The following is a 12,236-nucleotide window of genomic DNA, read 5'->3' as shown; positions in this document are numbered from 1 at the left end:
CCCACTGACTCACTAATGCTATGACCGTCTGAGCACAGAAGCTCCCCCTCTCGATCGCTAAGTCCGGCATACACTATTACAGGTTTGCTTGACTTGATGTAGGCGCCTGGTGGAGGTAAAATATGATTAGATAGGATTAAATTTATTGATCTCCACATAGAAAAATTTGCTGCAGCATTGTGAATGTACACACACCATACCCGTCAACACTCTCTGTCTCTGTCTCTGTCTCTGTCTCTGTCTCTGTCTCTCTCTGTCTCTCTCATTCTCTCTCTCCATGTCTCTCTCTCATCACACATACACACAAACTCTCTCTCTCTCTCTCTCTCTCTCTCTCTCTCTCTCTCTCTCTCTCTCTCTCTCTCTCTCGAACTGTTAAGGCCAATAAGCTGAAGCTGAAAACGAACTAAGGCAAACAAACAAACATGCAAACAAATAAAGACGGTGTTCTCCTAAGCTCATTGGGAAAAGTAAACAAACGAACGATAGTTTAGCTGATATCGTACAGAACTAGGGATCGGATGTAACTGGTTCGGATCCCCTACAAGGAGTTAAATGTGTTTTCTTTTTTGTCGAGTTAAGGTTCTCCTCCCATTTAACGTGGAGATGGAAATTAAACTCTGAGATCTCACCTCCTAAACAACCTAACAGTGTCGAAAATGACGTTAAGTCCATACAAAACGACGTGTGCTTTGCGTAAGAAAATTAGTAAGCACTAATAACGATATCAAACAGATTCTTTTTTAATCCCCGAGAAAGATGTTTTACAGAATGCACATATTTTATTTTAGAGGGCTCACGAGGGTTTTCTGAGTAGCTGGTTAGTCCCTGGTAGTACTTAATTCTACTTTCACTTTTGCTTTTACATTTTCTTTCCTTTTGTCTGCATTGTGAGATGTCGAGGAAAAAAGGGAAAGCAAAGTTCGGCCAAGGGCCGGATGGGTGGCTTTTGTAGTAGACACGGTATATTATTCTGTTGGAGGACCTTTTTAACGACTCCCTCCCACGTTTTGTGGTATGCCCTTGTCTTTTTAGCATGATTCGTTTATGTTGTTTGTTTCATGCAGAGTGCTATTTTCATCAAGTGACCAGGTTCCCCCGTGCTACAATATTAATATGTTTGTGGCACTTTTAAAATAATTTCTCTGTTAAGTATTTACTTTAGTACTTTTAGAAATGCATCTGTAATCACCAGCGCCAGCGCTGTCGCTGTTATACACTTCGCTGTCGCACTCAAAGGACCAGAGTTCGATTCCTGTGTAGAAAAAAATTGTATTCGTTTTTTCTGCTGAGAACTTGTATCCCTCTCGGCTCGTTTCGCCCTTGACAGGCAGGGTCGATGCCCACCTTTCAGGGGCTCTCAGAAAAACTTTTCGCTGCATCACATTACAATAGCGTTAGGTTTAGACAAAAAAGGGGGAAGACCCAACCCACTTTTTAAAAAAATCAACAAAACAAAGCCATAAAATATTCGCTGTACCTGTGGCGTTCCCAAGTGCAGGAAAGTCTCTGAATACCAGCAAGTACGCTTCATACCTATTCAAAGGGAAAACAAATGGCGCTGTTAATTATATTTTAGTAGACTGAACACTATCTCTCACGCTGTTCTCTGAGCTTTTGACTCCTCGGGTAATACGACTAGAAAAGTATTTCTATTAACTAGTGATGATACAATTCCATGATTTTCTTCTCCGGAGCTAGCACTCCTTACAATTTTTTTTAGCACGAAAAACAAACAACAACAACAAATAACAAACCGTGATGTACGTAGTCGATCTATATATATATATATATCAATGCATGTACATATCATTATGCATATCATAGACGTAATATAATATGCATGGCACTCTCTTTGGCCGGCGATCAAACATCTCTTTTTATGATCTTGGCCCAGTTATTTACATAAGCTAATTTGCTTTAGCTCTTTTTTAAGCACCACTTTTGGTGCACACACAGGACCATTGCGTTGAATGATTTTCAATAATCTACCATCCAAATTGCTTATTTTAAGACAGAAACAATACTCTATCCCACATTTCAGAATAATCACGTAGTTCCTCCTCCCCTTCTCCTCCCCCCCCCCCCCCCGTTTTTTTTTTCCTAAAGAAAGTCTGACATCACCACTTTCGTTTTGAAAAGTACCTACATAATATATATATATTGGATCGTGTCTCATGGGTGTACATTAAAGTGATGAAAATAGGTCGATGTGTTTATGCTTTAGATGTGTGCCGTAAATTACCTATTATTTTTTTACCCACTTAATGCTAACATGAAAGAGAATGTGTCGAAACCCATTTTTATGGTTGTCTTCATTTGTTGGCTTTTAGATTCTGTTGGTCATTTAACTTTCAGACCTTCATAGAACAACTTGAGAATATTAAACAGAGCAATGTTTTTGGTATCACACTTTAACCACAATAAATAGTCGAAAGGGTTCAGAAATTGACAAGCCTATGTGACTGCATGTCTATCTGCTCATCAATAGACAGATAGATAGATAGATAGATAGATAGATAGATAGATAGATAGATAGATAGATAGATAGATAGATAGATAGATAGATAGATAGATAGATGCTCACACAGAAACAGAGCGGGGTAGAAACAGCCATAGACATAATCATTCAGGCAGGAAAAACGGAAACTAAGACAGACAAGATATTATTTAATTCTACTGGTGTCCAGGCTAAACTAGAACTATTCAGGGAAGGGGACTCAAACTCAAACATTTAAACCAGGGGGCCGCTCGGGATACAGCTTTTGTGAGCCTGAGCTGCATCAAATTCTATCCCTCACCCAAAGGTTTTAAGTATTAAAACCAAATAAAGCACAACTAAAACCGATCTCTTTTTCTCGATCTACATTAATAGCAGTTTGGAGCATGAAATTGTCTTCACCACATTTAGCTGTCACGAGCTTGAGCAATGGTAGTCCATATATATATATATATATATATATATATATATATATATATATATATATATATATATATATATATATATATATATATATATATATATATATATATATATAGTGATAAAAAGTAGAAACAAATTCTGAGTAAAACCTCGACAAGAAGGTGAGAGTGAGAAAAACGTGCTGACAGCATTAACACTAAACTTTGATGTCAAAAAGACGCCACGAAAATTAAATAGTAACAGTTCTACACGCCCAAACGGACCCATGGGCTGCAGGTTTGAGACCCCTGCATTATTATTATCACTGAAAAGTCCGCAATGTTGAAAGGGTTGTGAATAGCAATGGTATGATCTTATCACCTTATCGTGTTCGGTGTGTAGTTGGATCATCACGGTAGCTGGTTTGATCGAGTGTCCTTGAAAACTACAAATTAAAACCTTGTGTTCCTTTGATCAGCATTTTTCATTCGGGAAAAATATTGATAAAAAAAAGGCACCAGAAGTGATAATTTGCAATTTTCAAGGATACTGAAGCCTTGGAAGTCGTCAAATAAATTTTGGCAGTCATTTTCTTGCTATTTTTTTTACCTCCGACACCAAACGACTGGCGTCCATGATGAAGCGGTTTAGCGCCCGGGAGTTGCATGCAGAAGACTTGTGGTCATTCATTCACAAATACTTCGACTTCTGTTTAAGACTTAAAGCTATTTTGTTTTCCTCGAAAGCAAGAAAAATGTACAAAGTTTAAGATGGCATCAATAACTCCATAAGCCCAACATTTGACGAGACTCTGAAAACTTCCATGTTGTGACACAATTTACTACCCCAGAATTACAAAGTTCTATCTGCCCAGTACCTAGTTTAGAAAACTTTGACGTCAAATATTTTGAGTTTCACACCATTTAATGCTTTTTCGAATGCAATTTATTTAATCTTGATGACGACTCTGAAAAATCTAACGGTTTTGATAGAGCAGACAGAACATAATTTGGTTTCTGACCTCAAGGTCTTAGTAACTCAAAACGGCCAAAAATGTCAGAGAGAACCTTGTAATTCTGAGGTAGCGGACAAACACTGGTGTCAGGGCTAAACACGAAACTAATCACGGCTTACTCGGATAGGTGTATTGTCGCTGTCAAGTCCATGTTGTCGAAAGGGTTGTGAATAGCATGTCCATACAAAGGTTGCTCTGGCTCCTCCTCGACGGCTTCTCGTCTTGATATCTCCTTCCCGTGTCCGGTGCGCAGTTGGATGGTCACGGAGGTCGACTTTTCGGAGATTATGCAAATGAATGCTTTGTACCTGAAAATAGAGGACAGCTCCGTTCGATTCATCAGAGCTGAAGATTTTGTTTTAAAAACATGCGAGATGTACCTGACTTCGATTCACGTCCGTGTGAGGAGAACTTTGTTCGATTATCTCGATCTTTTTGCTTAGGCATTGTATCCCTGACAGGTGCTGTTTAAGCTCACCTCCTAAAATGTAAGATTATTTAATGATCTAATAAATTGTGTCGATGTGGGCGTAAAACGTCTATATTCATTACAAAAATAAGATCATTTGAAATGCAAGTTAAAGTTCCATTCGGTTCGTCTGCTGTGAATATTTCTGTAGGAGTACAGAGTGGGTGTGGAATTAAAAACGACCAATGCATTGGATAAAATATGCAAACAAGTTTGTTACAAGTTTTGAAAAAGACACATCGGCACAATGACTGTCACGTTCAGTTTAGTTTTTATAGGAGTTTTACCACTCTTGCAACACAATAAGGTCATTTAGGTACCGAAGATTGGCGGGGTTTTAAGAGAGTATCAAACACGAAACAGAAAGAGGGGAGATAAGGACGATAGATGTTTGATAGGAAAGAAGGAGTAAATCACACTAGAGCACCTGTCAACCACCCACTGTCACATTTAGAAGGAGAAAGAGTTAGACAGACAGTTTGAAATAATGAGGGAAAAAAAAGCTTAATTTGACCTACCACTACCAGTGGCGCTTTCCAAAACCTGCAAGCAAACACTCAAAAGACCTTCAAGCACTCGCTGTGATAGACCAACCTGGACATGCGCGAGTAAAAAGCCACTCAAACATACACAGAAACAAATATAAGCACACAGCCAGACAAGCAAACACTCAATCAGCACACACCGGGTATACGAAGAAAAAAGAACAGTTGATTGATTTTACGGCACTGGCAACATTTGGTCCAATAAATACTGAATAAGTCTCACCGCACTTGCAGAGAAAATATTATGTTTATGTAAATGCCGGAGATTAGAGCCTTTTACTAGAGAGTTGCATACAAAGAAAAGACAGACGAGAGATAAGAGAGATAGATGTTTGATAGGAAAGAAGAGGCAAAGCACACCGAGCTCCTGCCAACTGCCCATCGGAAATTGATAGACGAATACAGACAAATGATTGTACTGTTATGTTGAATAATAGGCAGACTAAAAGAATTTGGGTCATTAAAATACGTTTTAAGTCCCCTCTCCACTTCTAAAAAAAGCTAAAAGCCTCTTTCACATAATATGACGTCTCGGCGATCCAAATGTTGCCCAACAGAGAGTGAGGAACCAGGAAGTACGTATCAAGTCAGGTAATAAAGGTGGAATGGTATCGTTTTAACTACAATTTCATTTAAGAGGGAGACCTCCGAGTTTAACCTCCATCTCCGAAAGGGCCAAGCCAAATGGGACATTCATGCAAATTGCTTTTCTTAAGGACATCACGTCGGGTCAAACTGTGGCTTGAACCTCCGATCCCACAATCTCACGATTTCGAGTCCAGAACCTTAGTCACTAGGCTACCGACGATACTAGATCAGGTAAGTTTTGAAAAGAAGGGGGGGGGGAGGAGTCATCACACTGATTTTTATCCCAGATCTGTGTAGTGACTGTTTGGGTCTTCGCCTCTTCCCGCAAAAGCCGTGAGCTTGATTACCCGAGTGTTGAGGTTATTTCATTGAGTATGCCCATCTGTCTCCTGGAATGTTGCTTTTCACTCAGCTCTAGTAGCCTCAGACAAGTGTTGTCGGAGCAGCCTCTCCCATATAATGTGGATTGTGTCGAAAAGGGCGTACATCTTTACGTATTCTTTAAACCTGTCCAAACAAAATTTAAAAATTAAAAAAATCAGGAACTTACGAAAATCAAATGCTCAGCCAGACAGTCCACACACACATACAGACGTCTGCCCCCCGAAAAAATATAAGAGATTTGTCGATGGGGGTGTATGTTGTTATATTATTTAAACTGAAAAAAAATCAACAAAAAATAAACGACCGGGGCTAAAATCATTTAACAAATTTTAAAAGCAACGTTCGTTTTTGAAGGGGAAATTCAAGAAATAAACCCAGTCGGAGAGCCCACGACGAACAGAAAACTGTTCTTTAAAAAATGAAATCACTTACGAGATAATGGGCACCACGTACTCTGTGTACCAATATTCTGGGGGTGTGGGCGGATATTCCGTCATGCAGTCCCTGCTCAGTACGCTGAACACTCGCACACGCGTCTTCTTCTCAGTCTGAATCACCAGCACGTCTTTGGTCTTGCCCGTTTGGCTGGGGCTAGAGATGGATCGAAAGAAGAAAAACTATAATACAAATAAGAAAGAATGAATTTGATTTTGAGTGAAAGGGAGTACAGCGATATGACAACAGTCATATTTTGATGCCTGGAAAAAGAAAAGCAAGCAGGCAGACAGACAAAAACAAAGGAGGGAAAGAAGAGGAGTAGATTTGCGACATACCAGTGACGCCTTCAAGCCACCTGCAATTTAAAAAGGAAAAAAGAAACGGAAGAAAAAGGGTGAGAGAAGGGGAAAAGCAATGTTTTTACCCATCGGCCGTAGGAAAATGTGGTGTCATGACAAGGCATTATGTTTGCACACACGGGTACGGAGAACAGAAAAAAGGACAGATAGACCAGAGAAAAAATTACATTTCTAGGGAGTATTGAAATACAATTATGATATGCTATAAATACAGTATATCACCTTAACAGCCTGTTTTATTGTAGAGAGGTCTGAGAAGCAAATCCAAACTACTGGAAGAAGAAGAAGAAGAAGAAGAAGAAGAAGAAGAAGAAGAAGAAGAAGAAGAGGAAGAGGAAGAAGAAGAAGAATAAGAAGAAAAAGAAAAAGAAGAAGAAGGAGGAGGAGGAGGAGGAGGAGACATCTCCTACGTCTGAGTTATATAATCCTTTCATTGGTCATAGGGTACATTCAAGATTTACAAAGGAATTACGCTTTCGCACTTTATTTCACAACAATAACACGCTGTCCTTGTCTTCACTCCATCACTGACGCAAGTACAGCGTCCTCTAAATGAACAAAACTGGTGTTAAAACCTAACCGAATATTTCCAAGCGATAATTCATGTACAAACGTCTGTTAAAACTAAACAAATTGGGCAATGTTTGTAAGGATTTTCATATCCATCGCCCACTTTTGCCATATTTAAGAAGCTAACTTTTAGAACCTGTATTTCCCATAATACCTGTCACTACCTGGTGACCACCACCGCCCACCAAAATTACCAAATCACCATAAGTAGGCGGATGCGCCCTGGCTGGCAAGCACATATCTAAGTTCAAAGTTAAGCAAAACACCCTCCCGCCCAAACCCTACCCCAGTCTATACCCCCTTTTCTCCCACTAAATCTCAGAGCTCACCCGGTAATGCCGTTGAAGTTTAAGGTGGCGTTTGAAGAGTTCGCAAGGCTCACATTACAGTAAGGCTGCTTGCCGGGGTATGGGCAGAAGACTTTGCTTCCATTTTCATGGCCTTGCTTGGATAAGAATTGTATACTCCATTGGGTGTTGTTCATTGGTCTTTCGCTGGGCGTAAGGAACAGAGGCAGCACCACGAACTTCGAGTCGAAAGTGGCATTTCCTGGAAAGAGATCATTCTTTACGCCTCCATCGACTCTATATAGATCAGTGCTTGTCAACCTGGGCGAGGTCGCTCATTACAATGACAATGACTATGGCAATCTTTATTCATCTCGCTGGGAGAAATTTGTCTTGATCGTTTACAATGGCAGTAGATGTTACAAAGCGTAGGTGCACTCACGCATACGCACAACAAGACAGGACATTTATAGTAAATACATATGTCTCACGTGCTGAAACACCCGCTCCGTAAAACTCTCTCTCTCTCTCCCTTTCTCTTTCTCTCTCTCTCTCTCTCTATCTCTCTCTCTCTCTCTCTCTCTCTCTCTCTCTCTCTCTCTCTCTCTCTCTCTCTCTCTGTATGTGTGTGTTGGTGCGTGTGTTTCATTTGTAGCACTGTGTGTTCAGTAACCTCATATATATGTCGCTCACTTGTGGGGGATTTGGTAATTTTTGTGGGCAATGGAGATCGCCTGATTATAATATGCAAGTGTGCCTTGCCAACATGTTTGCCTATTACAGATGGCAAACGATGGCACTGATTATAGAAAGGTTGCCAAGCACTGATTTGGAACACTTAGGACTCGTGTTCATTCGCCTTTTCTGTGCGACCAGACCAGGGCTGGGTGGGATACAGCATCCCAGCACATAGGCTAAACCACATAATACACTCTTCCCTGGTTAATGCTGAATTAACACTTCAGTAGGCCTAAACTCATTTGAAAGGTATACTATTTTTTTTAAATCATTGATTTCAAACAGTCTGAACAATCTAACACGGACTACTACATATAGTTTACTCATAACTTAACAAATAATAGGACATGTGACCAAAAAAGTATTTAATATCCATTTTGACAACACCTTCCAAATCATGATGAGTCAAAGGGTGTCTGCTAACTGTACGAATGCTATCATTCTGGTGTACAGTAATGGTTCACAAAGTGAAGATTATCCCGCTCATGGTTTGTTCAATGCCGTATGACATCCTTCTGCAGGCCTGCTCTTCTTCGATTTCTGCAATCAGTTGAGCTCTTTTGTGCACGACCTGTTTGTAGAATCTCCGAATTAATTGACTTTGTCTAAGAAGAGAAGGAACTCCTAATCTGTGGACACCATAATTAAAAGAGCATAATTTCCATCATGCCTTCTGAGACTGAGTTTTGTGTACTTTCGTTCTTGTTATTGGGGGGTGGGGGGGGGGTTGTATTTATATAGGTGTTGCTTTTGTTTGTTCGTCATTGTTGTTGTAGCTTGTGTGTGTGTGTGTGTGTGTGTGTGTGTGTGTGTGTGTGTGTGTGTGGTAGCCTATCTATTTGAAATGTTTGGAGCCCCGAAGAGCGCGCTCTTCGTCAGGGCCACCTTGTTGCATTCAGTATAGTTATTTAAGGTAGCTGCATTTGTCTCCTTCAACAGAAGGTTCCTTTTACAACCCAGTCGAAGTACCATAACCATAACAACAGGAATCATCATTCTTCTCTATTCTATTCACTCTTTCCTATGTGATAGACCAGTATTTTTTATGAGCGTACCTCTAATCTATTTCCTGCATTAGGAAAGTTTGCGTAAGTTTCTTGATAGCCATTACAAACCTACCTGAATTATAAAATCCGAGAGAGCACAGTACTTGAAGTAGGATAAGGGTCTTCATCATTTGTTTGAGTTTTAAAAAGTAACTTCATAAACTTGCATTATAGCACCCTAGACCGTGCACTTTGACATAAATCCGGTTTACCAAGGAGGGAGCAATTTCACTCAATCTGAGCTAAATGAAGGGCAAGGGGTGGGGGATGCTGCACACACTGTACTATACCGAGACTAGTGATTTGTCCTTCACTATGGTGTGATGGCTCAGCTTATGTTGTGCACGCTGCGCAGCGAAGTTTTTTTTAGAGAAACGAAGAACGGCGGCCATGACAGTACAGACTCTAAGGAGCACACGCTAATATGTAATCCCTATTTCAGGATAGCTTCCTGTCTGCTAAAGAAAAAGGTTGGATCAGCAGAAGAGCGCTTTTTGTTTGGAGATTAAGCATTCTGTGTCACGATGAAAGAATTTCGCCTTCTTCTAGTCCTATACTATCTCTTATTCTTTTGTGTCGACTTTCTAAGAGGTAAAATGATATAATGCACACAAATGCGTCAGTAGTGAAACATTTCAAGAATGTATCAGGTGTTAGAGACTTGCCATTATGCATACATGTAGAGAGGTTTTGTACTGCTCTGAAGAAAAAAAAAACCTTCCAGGAATAGGTTGCTTTAGGTTTACTCTTTGTAACCATAATTCAGATGATTAAGGAAGCGGGCTGCTTCGCCTATCTGTCACAGCCAGGAAAGAACAGAAGAACGTTCAACCACATATGCACTGGCACAATCAGTAGAAAGACCGCCAGCGACATTCTGGAGAGAGCAACAGAGCATCAAGGCCTTGTCCGGAATGCAGGGATGTTGCTTCCTGAAACAATGAACAATGAATGTCACAGTCAACATGACATGGGATGAACGCAACGTTCCAGCCGCAATTATTGTTGTTGTTGTTTTTGCTTTTGTTGTTATTATTATTACTGTTATTGCTGTTTTTGCTGCTACTGCTGTAATTATTATAGTTATTTTTGTTTGTTGTTGTTGATAATTCAGTAGACTTTGAGCATATTTTGCCCTTAGGTTCAATGTAATGCTAAGACAAGCGGATCTACCGTGATCTGACAAAACGCATTTTTCTCAAAATCAAGGTTTCGAGATAATCGCGATTGAGTGTTTTTTGCTAATTAAACAAACAAACATCAATGTTGTTTTTGTTTGACTATCCCACATAAAAATATATCTCATTTACCATGACTATGCCAAATTTGATTGAATTTGAGCTAAAGACAAACAAACAAACAAGAAGAATGCGTTTTATCAGATCTTCCTTGTAGAAATGCGTTTTATTTTCAACGCATTAATCCCAGAATGATCTGACAAAACGCATTTATTTTCTGCGTCCTGTTAACTAGCTGTGATCCGGTAAAACGCATTTAAATGCGTTTTATCAGATCATCACTAGAGAAGTCTTGTGTTTTGCTTCCATATTCACTGCTGGTTAAACGTATTTTCTACGGCTGCAAAAAGGGTATTAAAATTTCTTGTTCAGATTCTGTTCTACAGTGTACATACAAAAGCTTTTACTGAAGAAGAAGAAGAAGAAGAAGAAGAAGAAGAAGAAGAAGAAGAAGAAGAAGAAGAAGAAGAAGAAGAAGAAGAAGAAGAAGAAGAAGAAGAAGAAGAAGAAGAAGAAGAAGAAGAAGAAGAAGAAGAAGAAGAAGAAGAAGAAGAAGAAGAAGAAGAAGAAGAAGAAGAAGAAGAAGAAGAAGAAGAAGAAGAAGAAGAAGGAAGAAGGGAAAAGGGAGAAGGGAGAAGGGAGAAGGAGAAGGAGAAGGAGAAGGAGGAAGAGGGGTTGGGGAGGAGTCTGCTCTGTAGGGTCAGCATTCGGAACCGTGGCTGACCAGATAATAATAATATCACTTAATAACGCGGCACAACTCCCGGGCCATCTCACAGGCATCGTCCTCTTGTCGTTGTTTCGTCTTAGTCTTTTTTTGACACTTGAGATGTTGGGCAGTAATTTATTGATACTGCTCACACTGGTAATGGTAACGAAAGATTCGGTCACTTTTATCCAGCTATTAATTCTGGTGAGTGAATATGCCATTCGGTGATTTAAATGCGTACGGAATTCGTTTCTTGACCACCAGTTTATTGAAAAGACATGTGGTGACTCTTTCAACATGAATGCACAACAACGGTTCAAAGAACTTATGAAAAGGTATGTTGCAATCATGTTATTTTCATTGCATTTTAGGGAGCTTTCATTAAGTTTTCGTGGCTCCTGTTTTACCAGTCTTGAGTCGGGAACATTTTAATGGTCTAGAGTAACTGTAGAGGTAATGCTTTTGAAGAAGACAAATACGTGACATGTCATTTTAGTTTATTTTTGACATTTGCACCACTGTTGACGAGTTCCTAAAATATTCGTCTAGGTGTAAGACTGTTGTTAAAATGAAATTAACTATTCAGTCAAATCACAAGGACACCTCCACTTCTTATTCGTTTTTAAACACGTGCCTTTCAGGAAAATCGTCCAAGAGCATAACGACGATCACAACTCTGACGAAAGTTATAAACCACATTGGTAAAACGTCGACGTTTGCAAGAAATCCAAAGATCAGCAGCCACAGCAGCCTCCGCTATAGAGGTTCCAGCTTTCTCTGGTGCTGAGGTGATCACAGGTCCATCAGATCCCCATTTTCCTACCCCTGTAAAGAGTTCACGTCGACGCCTTCATTTTGGCGACGATGATTCTGGTGAAAATGAGCATCTGTCAGAGAGTTCAGGTGTGTCAAATCCATTCGCTGACTCGAGCGAAAACAGAGAGTTCG

General features: G+C 39.9%; 1 protein-coding gene across 1 annotated transcript in view; it reads right to left on the bottom strand.

Annotated features, from left to right (window-relative positions):
- Positions 1 to 9,781, bottom strand: part of LOC101859137 — a gene marked incomplete at its 3' end in the record, with an annotated part of 39,271 nt that extends 29,490 nt beyond the window's left edge. Inside the window, 6 exon segments of the mRNA XM_005110557.2 lie at positions 14 to 106; positions 1,481 to 1,536; positions 4,037 to 4,225; positions 6,336 to 6,494; positions 7,600 to 7,819; positions 9,415 to 9,781. Coding sequence (XP_005110614.2) covers positions 14 to 106; positions 1,481 to 1,536; positions 4,037 to 4,225; positions 6,336 to 6,494; positions 7,600 to 7,819; positions 9,415 to 9,472 — 775 coding nt within the window.
- Between the last annotated feature and the right edge of the window lie 2,455 nt (positions 9,782 to 12,236).

This window comes from Aplysia californica, unplaced genomic scaffold, assembly GCF_000002075.1.
Source record: "Aplysia californica isolate F4 #8 unplaced genomic scaffold, AplCal3.0 scaffold00909, whole genome shotgun sequence".
Taxonomy (NCBI): Eukaryota; Metazoa; Mollusca; class Gastropoda; order Aplysiida; family Aplysiidae; genus Aplysia; species Aplysia californica.
Note: the sequence above shows the minus strand (reverse complement) of the source record. Positions and strands in the feature narration are given on the sequence as shown.